Genomic DNA, 24044 nt, shown 5'->3' on the forward strand with positions numbered 1-24044 from the left:
TCAGTACTGTTCACCAGATAGCTTCTTGTAATGTGCATCATTATCAATACTGAATGCCTCCAAAATATTTTGGGTTGTTTCATATACAGGTCTTTAATAAAAGATCCAAAGTCCAAGAAGACCAAAGTGGGAGTGATTGGTCGAACAGGTGTTGGGAAGAGCTACCTGATAAACACCATCCTGGGAGAGAAAGTGCTGCCCTCAGGATCAGAATTAGCCTGCACCTCTGTGATCATTCAAGTGGAGGCCAACGACCCACAAAAGACCGACTTCACTGCAGAGATCAAGTTAATCTCAAAACAGGTTAATACAATTACAACGTTACGTTTCTCAAATAAACTTCAAATAATAACAATATTATATGTATTGTATCTTGAAGTCTGGCAATATTTATGATCCAAAGGTTCAAACAAATTGATTGGAATTTGCTAATTGTATTTTAGGATTTCAGAGGTGATGTGTGTTATTCCATTACATTATTTTAGCTGACGCTTTTTAACCAAAGCGACTTGCAACATTGTTGTTTCTTTTATATTGCACAAAGCTAAATTACACTATTTCGAGTGCCCGTAGGTTCTTTATAAAATAAATACTTATAATCTGTTCATATTCTTTGATATAATAAAGTGACACTAATAAGCTGGTGTTAGTTTGTAGAAAATGGTGATGAGATGTGGGCTTTCTCTTCATCTGTGTCTGTTTAGGACTGGGAACACGAGTTGGAGATCTTGCGACTAATCCTAGATAAGGGCACCCATGAATACGAAGAGTCAGACGTGAAAAGTGCACGTGATAAAATCAAAGCTGTTTATGGTCAAGATGGAGTAAACAAAACATTGGAGCAACTAAAGTCTGTGGTCATCCCAGATTTGGTAGACAAAACTGAGATTTGTCCAACAGTAAGTGTCCCATTAACACTAGAAGCGCCAAGCGCCGGTCATTTGACCGCTGACGCGTATTCCTAGAAGCGCCGTGTGGGTTTGACCTAGATATACCTAGAACTGCCGGGCTGCGGTCATTTGACCGCAGCGATTACAAAAAAAAAAAAATCTTTTCACTCGATTAAATTCCAGGACCCTACGTTCACGACTTTTCCTAAATACGCGTGTTTTGTCACCCAGAATTTTTACATGATCAAAAGCACACCGGTACAAGCTAGTTTAGAGCTATTTTGCGCTCATTATGTGACAACACTATGTTGTCTCGCGTTCGGCCATGTTTGTCCAGGCTGCTATTCTCTTTTCTCACAGCAGATGTCGCAAGGGTTTCCTGACAGTCGGGCATGAGAATAATATTTTACCATAAAACATATAGTTTATATATGTGCAATATGTATTATATGTGATTTATTTTAATAACTATTCTTCATTTACATGGCATAGTCTATGGAGGCGATTTACAGTGGTAAAATGCGAGTTTGTTTTGAAAATGTTGCGACGTTCTATTAGGCAGGCCTACATGTGTAAAACATATTTTCAGCTGAAATTCGTCCGTCGTAGCCTATTTATGTACGTAGGGCGCGTATGCCTACGTACATTCATAGTTGTATATCTTATCTTGTATTTGGAGTGAGATAGCTGTCAATATATTCGTGTCATAGATTTGATGCAGGTTCGTATTTGTCTGTAGTCGTGCATAAAATAAATATTTGTGAGTTCTCAAATGAGTCCAGTCGTGCATAAAATATATTGTGTGTATTTTATCCATCAGAATACGGATGGGGAAAAAACGAATTCAAAAATTACAAGTAGGCTACGAAATCAAACTTTACAGGTAGGCTTTCATTTCTGAGTACGACTTCGCACAAATGACTGAACTGTCAAAATACATCATCGCCACACAACCACTCGTTGGTGGATGTAAAGAGCAACACCAGCACGGCCCTTTTTTATACTCCAGATTTTGCTGAGAGCAAAACTGAGACATTACTTGTTTGCTAGACTCAGTGAGTTACGTCGCAATGTAAATTGAACGACAAGTGGTGCAGCGGTAACTTCCCTGATTGCGACGCAGAAGACCCGTGTTCACGTCCTAGCAGGGACGTAATGTTATAGATCATCGACTGTATTCACTGACCGATTTTGAACGTCGACGAATAATTATTTGTTGTTAATGTTTTTTAATAACACTCTGAAATTTGTTTACCATTAACGAAAAATAATTACGCCAGCCAATAATTTTCTAAGCCAAATTGAGCTGCCATCTGACAAACTTTGGCTAAGCCAGTTAGACTTTTTGCATCTAAAAATAATTATATCAGAGACACACGCGAAAAATAAAAGCGAGCCTATAAACGATTCCCACTGGATACACCATATCAGTATTGTGCTCGTTGCTACGATAGGCTACACAGGACTCAGTTGCATGCTCTGTAGACATGAAGTGGCAACTAAAGCCATCATCAGCCATGAAAACTTCAGCCAGCCGTTATTCTCCGGGGTCTATAGGCTACATAACACACATTGCAAACATAGCCTATTTGAAACCGATCATTCCCCCTCCCCCATACACGTCTAACCAGTTCATGGAGGGGGGTGGGGGTCGTTTTGCTACGTGTGGACATCATCTTAGGCTACAGACATCACTGTGGCATTGGCAAATGCCTCCCCACCCCCACTGCATGGCTGTAGGCTGGCTGTTTGTTGTTTACATGCAACTCGTGGAAGAATGCGCAATCATGTTTCATCGTAGGCTAGGCTATATGCGCGTTTTAGAATGTTCGAATTCGCCAGCGTGCGTGTAGGCCTAGTTGTGTGAATAGAAAAGAATAGAATATACTTTATTGATGCCTTGCTCAAAAGTACTTCTGCCATAGCCTACACAGGTCGGGGATCGAACCAGCAACTCTCGGGCGTAAGGGCTGAAGCTCTAACCAGTGGGCTACGGCTTTGTCCCTTCGTGCCATATTAATCTGTGTCTCAATCCATAATCACGAATTCATAGAAGTTATCTTAAATTGTAGAAACAATAGGGCCTAGACCTATAGCTGTTTTTCAGCAGACATCGAAACATAGCCTACACATTCGCAAAACGGAGAATATATATTTTTCACTCATCATTTTTAATTAGCCTAGGCTACTTCTCGCGCCTATGCCTGCTCAGAATTTCTGCTCTCTCTATCTCCCTCCCTCCGAGGTAGAACCTAGATGCTTCTCCCTAAATGAATGAACATTGTCTTAGAAAGTAGCCGCGGTAGCCTGTAAAATGCGGCATGAAATCCTGGCTACTGTGTAATTGAAACCAGACTTAGGTTAGGCTCTTTGTTCGGTCCGGTCATTTTCGGCGGCGCGAACATATAGCTACCTATTAAATGAATAGAAGTGTATTTGGGGAGTGAATTAGAACTAGCCACCCATTCATTTTAGAGCTTAGATTATCTGCCCAAACCCGAACTGCGGGTTACGGATCTCGAGATCCAACAACACCGGTGTTGGGTCGACATTTTATCCTTCCCCTCCCGTCGGGTCAGGCTCCTAATCACAGAACGCGTATGCCTCCGTTTTAAAATAGCCAAGATTTCTAAGTAGGCTAGCAAAATGTAAAAACGAAATATTAAAAATGAAATACTATGAAAAAGTTGACAGTCAAGTTTGCTCAAGGTTTGTTCAAGAACTCCTCCAGAGTTTTTTCCTCAAACAACACAAATCAACACAAATAAATGAACAACTCAAACGTGCTGTAGGCCTATGTCATAATGAAACAACCACAGACAACACAGGCTGACAAATGTATTCAAACGATTTGATTCGTGCACGAAGCGCCATCTAGCTGTCATTATGTGTAAGTAACAGCCTCCCAGTCTAAGGACTCAGCGGTCATTTGACCGCCTCGCCGCGCTTTAAGTAGTTCACAACAGCACGGCGCTTCTAGTAGGTCGTCAAAGCGGTCAAATGACCGGGGCGCGGCGCTTCTAGGTATAAGTGGGTCAGAGGGGCGCGGCGCTTCTAGTGTTAATGAGAGATGTCTAATCTCTTCAGAAATTAATGTAGGCTATATGTATATATAACAATGACGCCCTGGCTTTGCCGTGCCGTGAGGTTAGACCTTGCCCTCCCTCTTTCTGTATGGTGCTCTTGGGTACTAGGCATATTGTTGCTATCTTGCCTTGCATTTGGTCCTGCAGGAGGAGCTGGAGAGTTCTGGTGGTTGATGAGGGGGCGTGGCTCCGTGCTACAGTAATGGCCGTCAGGATAAAGCCTGTGTGCTAATGAGGGGGCGTGGCTCCGTGTTAATGGCCGTCAGGATAAAGCCTGTGTGCTAATGAGGGGGCGTGGCTCCGTGTTAATGGCCGTCAGGATAAAGCCTGTGTGCTAATGAGGGGGCGTGGCTCCGTGTTAATTGGCGTCAGGATAAAGCCTGTGTGCTAATGAGGGGGCGTGGCTCCGTGTTAATTGGCGTCAGGATAAAGCCTGTGTGCTGTGGCCTCCTCGGGGCTCTCTGTTCTGCTCTGGCCTGACGCAGTATAGGCTGGCTGCAGCGATTCCTGATTGCCTTTTCATTATGCACTACACATACACATTACTGACGTGCATGACATTTTATTTTACCTTTTCTTGCTTCTCACTTACTGACGTTCGTAATATTTGTGAATAAATTAAGATTATTATTTAAATGCTGCCTGACTGTGTCAGTCTCCCTATGTCCTTTCCCTTTGAGCCACGGTGTTCATGACAATAACATAAAACTAAAAGCATTTTAAGTGCAGTGTGCAACATATGAATATCTGACCAACAGGCCGAAGAGCTGGAGAGAGCAATCCGCCGCTATGTAAAATCAGGGGAGGCAGATTCCACACAACTGTTCTACTGGCCTCTAGTGAAGTCTGTGACTATCAAGGTTCCCGGCCACAATGACATCCTAGAAAACCTGGTGTTGATTGATCTCCCAGGAACAGGAGACATCAATAAAAGCAGACGAGAGATGGGGAAAAACGTGAGTGTTTCACACAACAAACCCTGGAGTAGCAGAATCCTGATAAGACATTACAGAACATGCCAGTGATTGTCTGTTTATTCCTGGGTTTTACCATTTTATTATAGTACCTGAGAGAGTGCTCCACAATATGGATCCTCAGTGATATCAATCGAGCTGCCTCTGATCAGAGTTCCTGGGAAATCCTTTCATTCCACCTCAAAGACATGGCACATGGTGGTGAATGCAGCAACATCTGTTACATCTGCACAAAGACTGATGCAGACATGGATGCAGAAGATGCAAATAATTACATGAGGTGAAAAAAAACAGCATTGATGCCATGATTTTTAACAAACTAGAGTACACATTTTTCATCATGCACTGGTAATTCAATGGAATTGCATTTCTAGTTGCATGATCTTTCCTCTGGGCAAAAAAAAAAAAAGTAAAATAATAGTATTAATAATAACAAATATAGCCGCAAGCGGCAATGGCGGGCCCAAGCACCTGCGGTGTGGACCTGTGACATTTCGGAATCTAACAAAGCAACATGTGCGTTTGTCAAATGCACATATCTGATGTGTGTGCCATTTGTTTTTGCCTGTTTTCTACAGGGTGACGCTATAGAGTACCTAAGCCATAACCTTGGACAGAGCTTTCTCCCTGACTAGCGGTAGCAATAACACACAAGCCCAACTAATTTGGTTCATTTTCGTGAATATACTGTATATGTCAACCACAACAGACAACGCACTAGGTGGCGCTATAGAGTCCCTAAGCCACACCCTAGGCCAGAGCTCTGTCTTTTACTAGCCGTAGCAATAACACACAAGCCCACCAAATTTGGTTCATTTTCGTGCATGTATGTGTCTACCACAACAGACAACGCGCTAGGTGGCACTATATGGCGCATTTCCACTACGGTGTTTGGGGTAAAGCCTCGGGCTTGACGTCTTTCCATGATCGGGGCCGGCCCAGGGCCAGGGCTCAAACGGCCTTGGGCCGGCCCCGGAGTTGGGAAGGGCCGAACCGAGGCCAGACCGAGGACTTCGAACGGGAGTGGGAATGGATTCAAACGTAACAATGTTTTTAGCCTAGCCAGCTAGCTGCTACCGTCATTTCAGTTGTTTGTTTCGAGAAAGTAAAATATAAATAAAAATGGACGCTAGTTTTCACGTCAATTAAAGTGTTCTTTGAAGTGTTATACCACTTTGCAGCATTCCTGGTCACCCCGTTTTGAGTCAGTGCTTGATTTGATTAGGTAGTAATAAGTTGCCAGCTAGTTCTCCAACGTCCGAGTGGGGGGCTGCTACAGTCAGCCTTTTATGCAGAACCATTTAGCCTACCGTTAATATTAGCCTATGTAGGTGTAGGCTACGTTTCAGCACTATGTCGGAGGTTACTTCTGCTATGATAGGCGGCGATATGCATCTCTCCCAGGAAATTAACGTAGCCTAGGCTATTACGTTTGTATAGTAAACATTCCAAGTTCACGTAAAACCCCGGTGTTTAACTCAGTAGTGGAAATACAACACTGGGGCTGGGCACCGGTGTTTAAGACCGGGGTAAAGCCTGGGCCGGCCCAGGACCGTAGTGGAAATGCGCCAATAGATAGTGCGTTCATGCAGCTCGGAACCTCGGAGGACCCGCCTTTAAAAAGTCCCGACCTCCGAAAAAAGTGTGTTCATGAGATCAGTTCGGAAAATATATACAGGAAACGCATAAATACGTTATTACAACTGCTTAGTATGGTTGAGCAAGAAGGAAAATGTCTTGGGTGAGTGTTTCTATCTGTGTTGTTAATTTAGTGACTAATTACCTTGCCTATTCGTAAGGACAGTGAAATTCACCTCTTGTGTTGTTGTAAGGGAGGCCAGTGGCGGTTTTATGTACGGGCGAACCGGGCGGTCGCCCGGGGCGGCATCTTGTATGGGGCGGCACGAGTGCTTATCTCCCTCAACAATGGAATTCTCTTCTCTGATTGGCTGATGGGGTGGCCATTAACTTCATATAACCTGCTACCTTCGAAGTAGTTCCCGTATCACACTTGAATATTAATTCGCCAAACCCGTTACGAAGTTTATTTATTTATTTTTTTTTTTTAAAGTATATTTTTTGGGCTTTTGTGCCTTTAATTATGACAGGACAGTAGAGAGAGACAGGAAGCGAATGGGTGAGAGAGTCGGGGTGGGATCCGGAAAGGACCTCGGGGCGGGAATCGAACCCGGGTCGCCGGCGTGTGGTGCAGGTGCCCCAGCCAGTTGCGCCACGGCTGGGGCCTACGTTACGAAGTTTAAATGAACTGTCACGTTGCATCCAAGCTGAAATACAGACGTGCAGAACCATAGTAACATTGTAGCATATGACGGAGGTGAATTGTAGCTAGTTGGATGCCATGTAGGCTATAAAAGTAGCGATCTTTCAAAGTTAAAGTTAATCAGAATCCTGGGATATGCCCGCTTGACAACGGGAGAGATAGAACTAACGACTGGCTTTTGGCCGTAGCAACCAGCCATTTAGAACTAACGACTGGCCTTTGGCCATAGCAACCAGCCATTTAGAACTAGTAACGGCAGTTTTGTCCTGCAAGTAGAAAGTTGATATGTGGCGGAAAGTAGTTCCACAATCAAGACAGTTTTAGCGATGTTAACGGACGCAACGGTGGAATAAAACTATGTTCTAAATATACATGTGATGAATACAAACGGGAGATAAGCGGGATAACGGCCTTCGAGGTCGACCGGTTCGATGGAAATAATGGCACGGCGGAGGTAACTCCGTCTCCGTGCTTCGCACGTCGCCGGAGTTCTAGACCTCCACCTAGCCATTATTTCCATCGAACCGGTCACCTCGTCGGCCGTTATCCCTTACTTAACCCTATGAGCCAGACTGACGCAAAGTGTGTCAAAAAACACACCCATTCTTCTCTGTTACATTGCTCCGCGATTATTAGTCGCAGCGAGATGAGACCTGTTTTTCACGAAAGAGCAGAAGTGGGGCTTTCCAACGACACTAGGCACTTGTCTGTACGATCAAGTATGAAAATAAAAAAAAATCATGATGTTAAATCAAAGTATATCCTATTTACAGCCTACATTGCTCTGCGTTCACCCGCGCATCCAGCACTCTCGCTTGAATTACTCGCTAGAATATGATAGTGACGTCAAGTCGGACACCTCGGGGCACAAAACTTTCGCACGAGTCTCCGAGCAAAAAATCCAACCTGACCTAGCGTTCATGTCATTTCCGAAGGTCCGATGTGCATGAACGCACTAAGAGTCCCTGAGCCACACCCTAGGCCAAAGCTCTGTCTCTGAGTAGCGTTACCAATTCCACACACAGTTGCCAAATTTCAAGAGTTTTGGAGCATGCCAAGTTGGTGAAAAAAGGCAAAACGTGGCCCGGATAAGGGGATGAAACTATAATAATAATCTGAGCAAAAACAATAGGGCCTCACCTTGGTGCTCGGGCCCTAATTATTGATCCCATTAATGCCCCAGTGCAGTGACAGGGGTGCTGTACTGCAGTAGATGGCGTCATTCAAATGCAACATTAAACTTAAAGAGTCACTTCACCCCATAACTCCACCCACTTCACATTTCTGAAAACGGCTTTCAAAATGGGCGAGACGTTCTGAAATTTGGAGAGAGAGTGCAGCACTGCTGCAACCAATCAACCATGGTGATTTCGTGTCAATCTGGGAATGAGTGCTGCAGACATGTCTTATCACAGGTAGGCTAATCAGGGCAGCAGGTGTTGGGGCGTTTCAGTCCTAATTTGTAACGACCCGGTGACGTAGTGTCGGACTAGAAGTGCAGGACAACGTCAGCATTCCAATAGTATTTTGGACCAACATGCCATGGCATGTTTTCAAACGGTAGTATGCGCGAGAGAGCAATATCTCCAATACAAAATCAGACGAAATGTTACTTTTGTCGAGAAACACGATTTTTGTCAATATTAACCCTGGTAATAGTACAGTTCACTACTTATGAGTATTTTCAATCAATCAACAGCTCAAAAAACCTATTTTAGGGTGCAGTGACCCTTTAAGTCACTGTGGTGATTAAAGATCCCATGGAACTCATCACAAACAGTAGGGGGTTTCCCAGTGTCCTGGCTAAATTCCCAGCCTGGCTCATTCAATTTGGCCCCTAATCATCCTCCCAGTGTAACCGGCTCACTCAATCCCTTACTCTCCACTGGTGTGTAGTGAGCATTCTGGCGCAAAATGGCTGCTGTGCATCACCCAGGTGGGTGCTACACACTGGTGGTGGTTAGTGAGGTTCCCCCTTCAATGTGAAGTGCTTTGAGTGTTGTGAAAAGCTCTGTTTAAATGTAACATGGTGTGTGTGTGTGTGTGTGTGTGTGTGTGTGTGTGTGTGTGTGTGTGTGTGTGTGTGTGTGTGTGTTGTATAATATGTTCTGTTCTTACATTGTACAATACATTAGTACTGAACTGAACTTCATCTCTCAATCCAGTAACAATGATCTGACAGAAGGAGACCTGGGAATTACCCAAGAACAGGTACTAGTCTAGATCTGACTCAGTAGTGTTTTAAACTCTTGTGAGCCAAGTCACAATGTATATATTTGTTGTTCTTACAAGCTCACAGAGAACACAGAGAAGATCAAAATTCGTAAATGCATAGTGCACAGGAATGAGCAGTCCAAGAAACGAATAGAAAATGCATATCGTGAACAGATACAGGTATTCACTCTTCGACTTTTGCTCAATATTCTCTTCAACTGATTGTGTTGGTTTTGAATGAACTAGCAGCATATTTGTCTGTCTCAGGGTCACTTCAGCCATGTGGACTTTAAGGTTTTCACAGTCAGTTCAAAGGAATTCCAGAAAAAGGATAATAATCCGGTGTTACTTGAAGAAGATACAGGTAGATTTCATCCATACACAGTTGTGTCATTGCCCCACATTCAAAATCATATCACATGAATTTATATACCTGTTTTTAGTCAGTTTTACCAGTGATGCCAATAACTCTGGAGGGCAGTGTATATGTACATGAATTACCTTGCAACCAAAAGCAGGACTTTATTCATGGCTCTTCTGTGTGTGTGTGTGTGTGTGTGTGTGTGTGTGTGTGTGTGTGTGTTCTTTAGAAATCCCAGCTCTGAGGAGACTGCTAAGAAATCTCAATGTCCGCTTCTCCAAGAAGATAGAGGACGAGTACATCAAGGAAGTTGAGGGGGTTCTGTCCTTGATCCAAGGGTCAAAGTGTGACAGATCCATTAATTTTGAGATTGTACGTCTATATGTGTCAGTGTCTCTTTATCTATAAGATCAGCTGTCAATAATATTAATTATATGAATTTCTTATTTTGTTTTCAGGCTAAGGAAAGACGTCAGGCTTACAGGACATTGAACGAAGAACTAACAGAAGCCCTGACTGACTTGTGTCAATCTCTGAGAGAGAAGTACAATGCTCTGGACCAGTGCCTCTCTAAGTTTGCAGAAAAGTCTATGACGGTCTCCCCAAGAGAAGCAGAGAAAAAAGTGATAAAACCAGTATGTATACATTTTTGATGTGTGTGTGTGTGTGTGTGTGTGTGGGGATGACGACACAAAACCCGGGCAATGACACTTGGGGGGGTGGTATTTGTTCATTCACTCCATAGCTACAGGGAAGAATGTTTTTAGATAGCTCCAATGCATCAGGCAGATTTGTGTCTTCTTGCATGCATATGAAAATGTCTGTCTGGTTTCAGGACATACCAACATTCCAGGGTTACCACAAAACTCTGAAAGCTTTGTGTGTGAAAGGAGGAGTTACAGTTTCAAAGGACACTGGAAAAGTCACAGATCTTAATGGTGTGCTTGTTTCGCACATGAAAGAAAACATGGACAGAACATTTCATAATCTGTTTGAGTAAGTTTGAGCATTTGATCTAAAGTTATGTCTGAAGTGAAGAAATGAAGAAACATATTGGCAACATTACTTGAAGGTGTCTATGTAAAGCTGGGTTTCCACAGAGCATGTCGCCATGTGAAAAAAAGCCCAGAAGGCGTGGTCACACACCTAGCGTTTTGGCTGAGTGACAGGCAGGATACCTTTGTTGAAAATGGTGGTCAACGGTAGCTCAACAGGTTAGCTTAGTGCAGGGGTGGGCAATTCATTTCCCCAAGGGGCCACATGAGAAACTGGGACTGTTGAGGAGGGCCGGACCCAAAACACTGAACTCAAGTCTGAACTCAATTCGGTTCAATTCTATTCTGCTCTTGTATAACATTAAGTAAATCGTATGGTTTTGGTTACGACTAGTAAGAAAAGATGAAAATGTAAGGAAGACAAAGTAAAAATGGCAATGTTTCATATACTGTATGTCCAGTAGCCTATTTAATCCTCATTCTCAAATTAAATTGTTTTGAAATTGTTTTTTTGTTTTTTCAGTTTACAAAGACAAAAAAAGCCACCAATATTTCAAAGACCGACATTAAATTAACTCTACAAAATACAGACAATAGTAGGCTATGCGAGTAGTTAATCAACATTCACAAAAAAAAAACTATTTTTTTAAGGCTATGTTTTTGCTTTAACTTTATACACAAGACTATGTAAAGGCAACTGCATTTAGATACGAAACTCTATTCACCAGCACATCAGTGAGGGTGTTTACATCGTATGCATAAACGCACAAACATATGGGATTAAAAATAGCAGTCGCTTTCAAAAATCAACAATGTTTATTTGCGTCCATTATCTCTTGATGATCGGCGCTTGACTGCCTACTGTTTTTTCACGGACCTTGCGCGAGCCGGTCAGGGAAAGCCTGCGGGCCGGATGTGGCCCGCGTGCCGTAGTTTGCCCAGGTCTGGCTTAGTGGTTAGTTAGCAAGACAGTCCAGTACTTCAGATTATATCCAGTGGTTTATTTAGCCCAAGTGTGTTCAAGTGGCATACATCCAACAATCCGTTGTAATATTTTTATGTTGACAACAATTCATGTTCTACAGAAACACCACAGTAGTTAATATCAGCGAGCTAGCTATCTAGTTGCTATGTGTTTTCATTTGGTTCTAATGGGTCAACAAGCTAACTCTACCGTTCGAGAGATTACGTTAACCTACAATGATCTGTGTGTCCTGACCACATTTGTGTCGCATATAAACAATAAACCGTATCAAAATAAACCATTAAAAGTGGTCAAGAGACCTTTATTCACATTTAGTATTTTCAGTTACGACCCCCAGAGCCGCCGCCATTGTTCTCTGATTTTTTTGTTACTCCCGCCTCTGTGTACAACGCAGGCTTCTGATTTGTTTCTAATTTGCATAAAGTTCAGAATTTGCCAACTTCGTTTCGCCCAAAGAGGCGAATTCGCATCATTTCGCCCTACCGGAGTGAATTTCGCTTCCCCATTCTTTTTCAATGGGAGCAAAGCGAAATTTAAGTTGTGTGGAAACCCACCGTAAGAGTGACATGACACTCTGAAGAACACATGACACTGTCATGAAACATGATCCCTAAAGCGACATACACACATAACGATTTTTTAAATCTCAAACGATTTTTTATCTGTGAGAGAACCCACACATGACGATAAAAAGTATTTCTCGGCTGCCCTCAGAACACCCCATACACTACAGGATTTCCAGGTGCAAATATTGAACATGTTTAATATTTACGATGATCGGCGCCGAACGTTTTCCGGCGCGTCATAAAGGCTATTGGCGGGAGAATTTTGACCAGACACTTTCGGAAGAACAAGAAAATCTCATAAGATAATCGGCCGTTGTCTGTCTTTGGTCGGAAGGGGGGAAATCGGGGCAAAATCAGCCCGATTATCTTTATGTGTGTACCCCCATTAACACTAACTTGTCATGACACTTAATGACAAAAGCACTATGTCATAAAGGTTTGTGACTTGTTTTTAATGTTTATTACATGTTTATGACAGTGTAATGGTACTCTTATGTGGATACCTTCAAGTAAAGTGTAAACATTTCCACTGATGAGCATTTATTTTTCCAGCAGGAGGAGCTCAAGACAAACTCAGTCTGTGCCAGCCATGCTTCAGAAATTTGACCCCATCAGTGATGTTATGGATGACTTCAGTCCTCATGTAAAACTCATTCTAATCTTCATCAAGACTCAGGTGAGTAGAGAGCCCCCAACCAAAATGTGCTGCATCACACACTAAAAGTGTTGTGTGAAAACATATACAGTACAGGGCATGTATGCACCAACCACTAACTACTGAAGGTGTTTTGTCCCCACTCTCAAGCTGAATAAACGAAAGACAGCACTGGAAGTAAACATTCTTTTAAGGAAAAAAGGAATCTACAATTGTCTCAAAGACAACATAGAGTCTGCTATGCTCCCAGTGTACGAGGGTAAGTTTATTCTATGGATTAAATGTGTTATAATAAACAATGGTGTGCATTAAACCACGACTAACCATGACTGACAGTCTTGTTAACCAACTTATAATATCCAGTGAATATTGTTACTGAATGTTGTGTGTGTGTGTGTGTGTGTGTGTGTGTGTGTGTGTGTGTGTGTGTGTGTGTGTGTGTGTGTGTGTGTGTGTGTGTGTCTGTGTCTGTGTGTCATACCTCATATTATCAGATGCAGCATCTGAATCTGGAGAAGGAGCCTTCAGGAGAATGCAGGATATGCTGAGAGCAGGCATAGAGGAAAATAAGGCCATCATGTACAAAGGAGCCACGCTGAAAATGCTGGAGAAGTTTGATCACATGACGGTACGGAAATACATGTGTTCCTTTAGCCATTACCTATTAACTCATTGGCTGCCAGCCATTTTCAGTGCAGAGCGATCCATACTGCCAGACGTTTTACAGCATTTTGACTGTTTTTTCAAGATCCACCGAACGGTGAGATTTATGACTATGTAAACACTGAAGGTACCAAATGAAAGAGTAGACTCTCTTCTTTCACCAGGAAAAAAACGGTTTGTTTCTATCGTTTTTCGTTCTTTAGTAATCGTCAGTAGAACATGGGTTAGTTTGGCTAAAAACACCTGTTTCTGACCAAAAAATGGAGAAAACGATCTTTTTGTGAAAATCAACTTTTTAACGATAGCGTTTCAGTAGTATGTCAACCACGATTGCACTGTTATCTCGTCAGTCTCGTCAAGGTTGCTAGGGACTCTGATGGTCGCTATAGACTCTGAACAGGGGTGTGTTTCCCAAAACCATAGTTGCTAACTAAGTTAGCAACTTTGTTGGTTGCAATGCAATTTCTCATTGCCAACCAACTAAGTTGCTAACAGGTTAGCAACTATGGCTTTGGGAAATGCACCCCAGGACGGTAGACTTAGCAAGCTAGCACTAGCAAAGTTGTTGTTAGTCTAAACAGCAATATCCAATGTAAATGGATCATACCGTTCACACGTTTTCCATCCTTGATGTAAGAAGTAAGCATATTTATTCCCTGCACCGCGTGCAAACTAGATCCACTGTGGTCGATCTTCAGTGCTAGCTTTGTTGTATATCTACATGTGCACTCTACAGGCAGATACTCTGCAGGCAGATAATCATCCAAATGGCACTGCTGTCATCTAGCGGTTCGGATCGCTAGTCCAGTCTGTTTACAAGCTTGAAACTATGCCAGATCGTTCCCAAGCTCACCCATGAGCCCTCCCCATTGAAAAATGCAATTGACGTCTAAAGACATCAATGGCAGTGAACGTATGTGTCTAAATTGACGTTTAAAGACGTCAATGGCAGTTAATGAGTTAAAGTCAAACTGAAAATGCAATTTTAAAGTTTAAGGGTGCTTTAACACCAACAGCATTTCAAACGATCCATTCGAACCAAAAGCTCTTAGTTCGGTTCGTTTTCGTTGTCCATTGGTCACGCCTCTTGTGCAGTAGAAATACAACACAGACTCCCCAGACTAATGTTTAATCTTAAAAGATTGAGCTTAGTCTGGTGATAACCAGGCTAACATATTTTCCCTCTCACTTTTAATTACTCATAATAATGTTTACTTCATTCTGCCCTCTTAGAATCATATCGAGAAAACACTGAGAGAATTACAGGACATTGTTGCTGATGCACTTAGTCTGAGGTTCATCTTGCCTCTCCCTGGTGAGTATGCTCCAACACGCTGCAAATTAATGATTGCTGGGTTCTGACATTTCTCTGTTTCATCCATAAATTATAACATGCAAAGTTTCCCCAAAGTTTACACTTCAAACCACTTTAACTTGAACCCTTTACACAAATGAGCCTAACAAGGGACTTTGTTATAAATTAGTAATGCGTGCAGAGTCTCAAGTCCAGCTTTTCAGTAGAATAAATATTTAAAAAGTCATATATTTTGTAATCTTGCAGATATCACTGAGGAGGTGAAAAGGATGAAAAGAGTTGTAAGGTAAATATAACTCTCCAACAATCAACATACTGTCAATCATCTTGGTTTCTGTCGTCAACGATTGTGCACGTTGATGTAACACAAATTATCTGGAAGAAATTGATCTGATATTTTTTTGGGGGTGGAGATGGGAAGCCTGTAATTACACACATATATCTCTTATGCTTTTGTTTGTATCTATAATGTTTAAAATGCTCATTTTGTGAAAATCACTCAGATTGTAAATTTGTAATGTTAATTGGTCAGTCAATGTCAGTAAAGTTTTAAGGATTTAATTCATATTAAAGTAGCTAGTGGTGTTTAAAGGGCTTGCTTGATATTTGCCATTTATTGAGGCAGACACAAACTGGCTGTACTGTATAATGCTAATGTACAGCTAATACATAAATGCTAATGTTTTATGTGTTCTAATACATAAAGGCTAATGTGTTCATGCCTATTATGCAACTCAAAATTGCAAGGCTAAATGTAATGGATGAATGCTCCTGTAATAAATTAATGGAACTTTAATTTAACATACAGTGCCCTCCAAAAGTATTGGAAAACATGCTTAAAGTTAAATATAAAATCATCTTTTGGAAATTGATCTTAATGCCTTAAATGAAACAATGAGGAAATATCCAACCCTTAATGACATCAATTTTCTTTGTGAATGAGTATTCTAAATAAATAAATGTTTTCCTTAAAACATAGGGGGTCATAAGTATTGGAACGCCCATGTTAAATTCCCATAGAGGATTTTTATTTTTATTTTTAAAGGCCAGTTATTTAATGGATCCAGGACACTATGCACCCTGATAAAATCCCCTTGACCTTTGGAATTAAAATAACCCCACATTAACACCATACCCTTCACATACTAAGAGTTTGGCATGCTTAATGTCAGTTATTAGAGCTAATTAGCTGGTTTCATTCTCATTGAGCTCAATGCAATCAAGAGAGAGGGAGAGAGTAATGTGCACCCCTCTCCACCAGACTGTGTGTGTGTGTGTGTGTGTGTGTGTGTGTGTGTGTGTGTGTGTGTGTGTGTGTGCGTGCGCGTGCGCATGTTTGTATTTTGGTGTGCAAAAATATAGAGAAACTAATGTGAGCATTAACACATGAGTAATCATTTGTCTTCTAGAGTGGATGATGGTATCTTCCTAAAGGAGAGTCCAGCAGCAGCAGCAGCCTCTGCTAGCAGCTCCCACTCAGATGCTGCAGATCTGCACCTCAGAGACAAGGTCCAGCAGGACCCAGGAGCACAGCTGCTCTCTCTGGACACACACACGTGAGTCTGGTGGAGACAGGGGTACATACTCTCTCTCTCTCTCTCTCTCTCTCTCTCTCTGTCTCTCTCGCTTGCTCGCACACACACACACACACACACACACACATACACACTAGGGATGTTAACTGGTGACTGTTAAACCGATCAAAGTTGTCGTTAGTCGGTTATAAAGGGAAAAAAAGCGATCTCTATTAGGCTATTATATTATTTTATTATACGGCTCTCTAGAATGTTGAGGGAGCTCCCATTCACTTTCAATGGGCCTCCCCAACGTTCTACGGTCAGTTATTTTTGCTTATTATATAGGGTTGGGCACCGAAACGCGGTTCTAGTATGGAACCGGTGCCGACGCAAACGGTAGTAACCATACCGAATAACAACGTGAATTTCGGTGCCTCATTTCTGTGCTTCATTTAAATGGCGTTTTTTTTTTCTTTTCTTTTTTTTAAATACGATGCATCACTGCAAGTCATGCGCCATATCTAACTTCCTGCTCTGATAGCACCACATCCGATACAGTTAGCCAACATAAACACTAGATGCTTAAAGCAGAGGGATGCAGAGAGCTCACGTGAGCCCATGTCAGGCAGCTTTTGTCAAAATCTCGCAGTACACAAAAGGCTATGAAACAACATCAACAGTATAGCCTACTTTACTCAATAACCTTCCTAATGAGCTAACTGGGATCTATTTGAAATGTTATCAGCCAACTGTAATGTGAAAACGTTGTTTCACGTGTGTTCTTTTTACAAATTACATTAGCCTACATTATTTTTTCATATGCATGAGGCCAATATAGGCCTAGTATCACAATGAATATGAAGATCACGCTAAATTTTAGCTTGCAAAACCATAAATATGCTGGTTTCAAGCATACCTCTGCGTTGATATCCCTGAGCCGTCAAACAGGCTATCTCCGGCGTAGGTATCGCTAATTAAGCTGCTCATACAGGGGTAGCCTATGTTAGCGCATTGGCTACTATTTGCTTTTTTTTTAACAGGCTAATGATGATCATTGGGGGCCAAGCAGCGAAGCTGCGAGGCAACCCATAGTGATTGTACGTATTCTTATTATTGGGGGCCAAGCAGCGAAGCTGCGAGGCAACCCATAGTGATTGTACGTATTCTTATTATTATTATTATTATTATTATTATTACACATTGCCCATTTCCCAGCCAACCATACACTCCAGAGTTCTGAAATTTGGCACACTGATTCAACTTCAAATTTGCCCGAATCTATTAAATTTTCAGACAACAAACCCCAAAACTCCAGCGCCACCAACAGGTCAGGCTGAATTTTTCAAAAAGTTACCCAGGTCTCAAATTTTGTCCATTTCTTACCAAACTTGTCACACATGACCTTCAGACAAGGCCACTCAAGACTTATCACTTTGTTAATAAATATTCAAAAGCATTTGCCTGTCACAGCCAATCGAAGTTTAAAACGCACCAAAAAACAGCATGTGAACCTATATCTCTATGTAACCAAAGAACCATACAGTAAAAAGTTGGGAAATTTGGTACACTTATTCTCCCTGAGCCAATGACCACTTACCCCAATTTTCAGACCCCAGAGCCCAAAACTCCAGCGCCACCAACAGGTCAAAATTCATCAATTTTTCAACAACATTAATGCAAATAACTCTAAAATGCTTAGACCTATCAAGCTGAAACTTGCTCAGTGTATTAAGGCAAAAGGTATGGCCCCACCCACCAATTAACAAGACTTTTCCATTAACGCTGTAGCGCCACCAACAGACCAAGATCAGAACTTTCAAAAAGTTTCACAGGTCACACATTTCATCCGATTCTCACCAAAATTTGCACACACTATCTTCAGACCATGCCTTCTTACTGCATTGCTTTTTGGAAGAATTGACAAAATTATTTGCCCTTAACAGCCAATCAAAATTGGCGGCGGAGCCGCCACACAGACATTAAACTTAAATCTCTATGGAAGCCATAGAACCATACAGTTAAACGTTTTGAAATTCAACACACATATTCTTCTATGGCCAATGACCACTTTCCTTAATTTACAGACTCTTAACCTCAAACCTCTAGCGCCACCAACAGGTCAAAATTCATCAACTTCTCAACAACATTAATGCATATAACTCTAAAATGCTTAGACCTATCAAGCTGAAACTTGCTCAGTGTATTAACGCAAAAGTTATAGCCCCACCCACCAATTAACAAGACTTTTCAACAAACGCTGTAGCGCCACCAATAGACCAAGGTCAAAACTTTCAAAAAGTTTCACAGGTCACACATTTCATCCGATTCTCACCAAAATTTGCACACACCATCTTCAGACCATGACTTATAATTGTATAGCTTTATGGAACAATTGACGGAAGTTCTCGCCAGTAACAGCCAATCCAAATTGGCGGCGAAGCCGCCACACAGGAAGTGAACCTATATCTCTGCAAGGCTTTCACATATCAAGACCAAACTTAGAACATGGGCTCAGAACCCAATTAAGAGAAGCCTCAACAACTTTGGTGCCCTTTGACAACTGTGGGGGCGCTATAGTAACAGGAAGTAGGCTCATATCTCCGCAATGCTTTCACGTATCCAAACCAAACTTGGTATATGGACTTGGGACCCCACCCTGAGGACGCACAATACATTTGGTGTACTCTGACCACTAGGGGCGCTATAATTAGCAAAACTTTCTCGTATCAACACCAAACTTGGTACATGGACTTGTGAATACATCCTGAGGACCTACAATAAATTTGGTGACGTTTGACCACTAGGGGCGCTATAATAAACAACACTTTCACCTATCAAAACCAAACTTGGTAAGTGGACTTAGGAACACATCCTAAGGACACACACACACCAAAAAAAAATTAGAAAATAATTTTGGCTATTTTCTTCACATCCACTCTCTCTCGTTCCCAAACTCCTCTATGGTGGTCGTGGGGGGGGGGGGGGTTCCATTTGCACACTCTCACTCTCCCATGTCATGTCTTTTGACCACTAGGGGGGCGCTATAATCACAGGAAGTCAGCTCATTTTTCAGTAATGCTTTCATCTCTCGCTCTCTCAAACCCAGACACAAGCACACACACCCTCCTCTATGGTGGTCGTGGGGGGGGGGGGGGTCCATTTGCACACGCCCACTCTCCCATGTCATGTCTTTTGACCACTAGGGGGGCGCTAGAATCACAGGAAGTCAGCTCATTTTTCATTAATGCTTTCATCTCTCTCGCTCTCTTACCCAGACACAAGCACACACACCCTCCTCTATGGTGGTCGTGGGGGGGGGGGTGTTCCATTTGCACACGCCCGCTCTCCCATGTCATGTCTTTTGACCACTAAGGGGGCACTATAATCACAGGAAGTCAGCTCATTTTTCAGTAATGCTTTCATCTCTCTCTCTCTCTCTCTCAAGCCCAGACAAAAGCACACAAATACTCCTCTATGGTGGTCACAGGGGGAGGGGCGGAGGGGGGGTTGCCTTTCCATATTTCCAAAGCTTGGCCCCCACATTGCTGCTCGCAGCTTTAATTATTATTATTATTATTATTATTACACATTGCCCATTTCCCAGCCAACCATACACTCCAGAGTTCTGAAATTTGGCACACTCATTCAACTTCAAATTTGCCCGAATCTATTAAATTTACAGACAACAAACCCCAAAACTCCAGCGCCACCAACAGGTCAGGCTGAATTTTTCTAAAAGTTACCCAGGTCTCAAATTTTGTCCATTTCTTACCAAACTTGTCACACGTGACCTTCAGACAAGGCCACTCAAGACTTATCACTTTGTTAATAAATATTCAAAAGCGTTTGCCTGTCACAGCCAATCGAAGTTTAAAACGCAGCAAAAAACAGCATGTGAACCTATTCTCTATGTAACCAAAGAACCATACAGTAAAAAGTTGGGATATTTGGTACACTTATTCTCCCTAAGCCAATGACCACATACCTCAATTTTCAGACCCCAGAGCCCAAAACTCCAGCGCCACCAACAGGTCAAAATTCATCAATTTTTCAACAACATTAATGCAAATAACTCTAAAATGCTTAGACCTATCAAGCTGAAACTTGCTCAGTACATTAACGCAATAGGTATAGCCCCACCCACCAATTAACAAGACTTTTCCACAAACGCTGTAGCGCCACCAATAGACCAAGGTCAAAACTTTCAAAAAGTTTCACAGGTCAGAGATTTCATCCGATTCTCACCAAACTTGTCACACATGACCTTCAGACAAGGCCACTCAAGACTTATCACTTTGTTAATAAATATTCATAAGCGTTTGCCTGTCACAGCCAATCAAAGTTGGTGACGCACCAAAAAACAGCATGTGAACCTATTCTCTATGTAACCAAAGAACCATACAGTAAAAAGTTGGGATATTTGGTACACTTATTCTCCCTAAGCCAATGACCACATACCTCAATTTTCAGACCCCAGAGCCCAAAACTCCAGCGCCACCAACAGGTCAAAATTCATCAATTTTTCAACAACATTAATGCAAATAACTCAAAAATGCTTAGACCTATCAAGCTGAAACTTGCTCAGTACATTAACGCAATAGGTATAGCCCCACCCACCAATTAACAAGACTTTTCCACAAACGCTGTAGCGCCACCAATAGACCAAGATCAAAACTTTCAAAAAGTTTCACAGGTCAGAGATTTCATCCGATTCTCACCAAAATTTGCACAGACAATCTTCAGACCATGACTTATCATTGCATTGCTTTATGGAACAATTGACGGAAGTGCTCGCCTGTAACAGCCAATCCAATTTGGCGGCGAAGCCGCCACACAGGAAGTGAACCTATATCTCTGCAAGGCTTTCACGTATCAAGACCAAACTTAGAACATGGGCTCAGAACCCAATTAAGAGAAGCCTCAACAACTTTGGTGCCCATTGACAACTGTGGGGGCGCTATAGTAACAGGAAGTAGGCTCATATCTCAGCGATGCTTACACGTATCGAAACCAAACTTGGTATATGGACTTGGGACCCCACCCTGAGGACGTACAATACATTTGGTGCACTCTGACCACTAGGGGCGCTATAATTAGTAAAACTTTCTCGTATCAACACCAAACTTGGTACGTGGACTTGTGAGCACATCCGGAGGACCTTCACTAAATTTGGTGACGTTTGAACACTAGGGGCGCTATAATAAACAACACTTTCACCTATCGACAACAAACTTGGTAAGTGGACTTAGGAACACATCCCAAGGACACACACACAAAAACAAAAAAAAATAGAAATTAATTTAGCCTATTTTCTTCACATCCACTCTCTCTCTGTCTCAAACCCAGACACAAGCACACACACCCTCCTCTATGGTGGTCGAGGGGGGGGGGGTTCCATTTGCACACGCCCACTCTCCCATGTCATGTCTTTTGACCACTAGGGGGGTGCTATAATCACAGGAAGTCAGCTTATTTTTCATTAATGCTTTCATCTCTCTCTCTCTCAAACCCAGACACAAGCACACACACCCTCCTCTATGGTGGTCGTGGGGGGGGGGGGGGTTCCATTTGCACGCGCCCACTCTCCCATTTCATGTCTTTTGACCACTAGGGGGGCGCTATAATCACAGGAAGTCAGCTCATTTTTCATTAATGCTTTCATATCTCTCGCTCTCTAACCCAGACACAAGCACACACACCCTCCTCTATGGTGGTCGTGGGGGGGGGGTTCCATTTGCACATGCCCACTCTCCCATGTCATGTCTTTTGACCACTATGGGGGCGCTATAATCACAGAAAGTCAGCTCATTTTTCAGTAACGCTTTCATCTCTCTCTCTCTCTCTCAAGCCCAGACAAAAGCACACAAATACTCCTCTATGGTGGTCACAGGGGGAGGGGCGGAGGGGGGGTTGTCTTTCCAAATTTCCAAAGCTTGGCCCCCACATTGCTGCTCGCAGCTTTAATCTTTCTTTATTATTGTTAGCACTTCCTCAAACTAAGCGGCGTCTCTTAGGAGCTGTCATTTTCTTGAGTGAGCCGCATTAATTTCAGTTTCAAATGAGCTTCTAACGCTAGACAAACACCTTTATTTGCAACGCGATCACCTTGTACCCAAACCATTTCGAAACGAAGGAGCCATTTGTCCTCCACTTACTTACAAGCTCCTTGGTTTGCGGGACTCATGTTTTGCACTGTGGGGGATTTTAAAAAAGTGACATGAGTGAAAGGGCTTTTATATACTTTTTAAAGTATACATTTTTTGGCTTTTGTGCCTTTAATTCGATAGGACAGTAGAGAGAGACAGGAAGTGAATGGGAGAGTGAAAATAGACGTGGGGGAGGAATAGCTAAAATCTTCAAAGCTTCTTTTCAGTGTCAACAGTCATCATATGGTGACTATGCCTCTTTTGAATATCTTTGTGCTGTTCTCAAAGGTTGTCCAAAAATCCTGTTGCTAACCATATATAGACCTCCCAGTTTGCCAGTTGCAGTCTTCCTTGAAGAATTCTGTGAATTGCTCTCTGAAATCTGTGTTCACTTTGACAGAATTGTTATATCTGGTGACTTCAACATTCATGTTGATAATCCTGAAACCCCACATGTAAGAGACTTTCTGGCGCTGATTGATGCTTTCAGCCTGACACAACACATACAGGGCCCCACCCACTCTCAGGGCCACACACTTGATCTTGTTCTCACGAAAGGTGTAACTGCCTCTACATCTGTTGTGGACTTAGCCCTATCTGATCACTGCTGTATTTTCATTGAAGTCTGTATGTCCCCCTATCGTCAGAATAACTCCATGATGATCAATAAGAGAGTTATAAATGACAAAACCTGTGTTCTCTTTGAGCAAGCACTTTTCGAGTCCACAATCCCAGTCCCAAGGACTGCTGATCACTTACTGGAAGATTTTAACTCAAGAATGACAACTATTATGGATGATATTGCTCCGTTAAAACTAAGAAAATCCACTGGCAAACAGAAGGCCCCATGGACGAATGACCTTTCAGTTAAAATACAAAAGAAAGAATGTAGAAGAACCGAAAGGATATGGCGCAAATTCAAACTAAACTCAGACTATCTAATCCATAAAAAGACACTTCACAAATACAATTCTGTCATTTGTAAAGCGAGACAGTCTCATTTCTCTACCATCAACAGCCAAGCCAATAACACTTGTGCACTATTCTCCACTATTGAGAAGCTCACAAATCCCTCCCCTCATCTAGCACCTGAGCTTCTTTCAGTTAATAAGTGCAATGAATTTACTTCTTTTTTTAAGGGCAAAGTAGAGAACATAAGACATCACATCTCATCTATGTCACACAAAACCTCTCATTTTGAACCACTAACCATTCAGAGAGATGAGCTCAGCACACTGTCAGATTTCAGCCCAGTTGACTTTGACACTCTTGAAAAGACCGTAAATAGTCTAAGTTCTTCTACATCTGAGCTGGACATTTTACCCACTAGTTTTTTTAAGTCTGTGTTTCGTTTAATAGCTACTGATATGCTTTTAATCATAAATACTTCCTTGCT

General features: G+C 42.2%; 1 protein-coding gene across 3 annotated transcripts in view; it reads left to right on the top strand.

Annotated features, from left to right (window-relative positions):
• Positions 1-24044, top strand: part of LOC134069953 (nuclear GTPase SLIP-GC-like) — a 52347-nt gene that overhangs the window by 11157 nt on the left and 17146 nt on the right. The window contains exons 4-19 of one of the 3 annotated variants that reach the window (XM_062526115.1): positions 90-303; positions 705-899; positions 4735-4932; positions 5040-5230; positions 9397-9442; positions 9524-9625; positions 9713-9809; positions 10036-10178; positions 10265-10441; positions 10642-10802; positions 12905-13028; positions 13158-13266; positions 13502-13635; positions 14904-14985; positions 15232-15271; positions 16395-16541. In XM_062526115.1, coding sequence (XP_062382099.1) covers positions 90-303; positions 705-899; positions 4735-4932; positions 5040-5230; positions 9397-9442; positions 9524-9625; positions 9713-9809; positions 10036-10178; positions 10265-10441; positions 10642-10802; positions 12905-13028; positions 13158-13266; positions 13502-13635; positions 14904-14985; positions 15232-15271; positions 16395-16541 — 2160 coding nt within the window. The remainder of the gene's footprint in view (positions 1-89; positions 304-704; positions 900-4734; positions 4933-5039; positions 5231-9396; positions 9443-9523; positions 9626-9712; positions 9810-10035; positions 10179-10264; positions 10442-10641; positions 10803-12904; positions 13029-13157; positions 13267-13501; positions 13636-14903; positions 14986-15231; positions 15272-16394; positions 16542-24044) is intronic. The other 2 variants (XM_062526116.1, XM_062526117.1) reach the window with 2 other exon arrangements.

The sequence above is a fragment of the Sardina pilchardus genome, chromosome 22 (assembly GCF_963854185.1).
Source record: "Sardina pilchardus chromosome 22, fSarPil1.1, whole genome shotgun sequence".
In the NCBI taxonomy this organism is placed as follows: Eukaryota; Metazoa; Chordata; class Actinopteri; order Clupeiformes; family Clupeidae; genus Sardina; species Sardina pilchardus.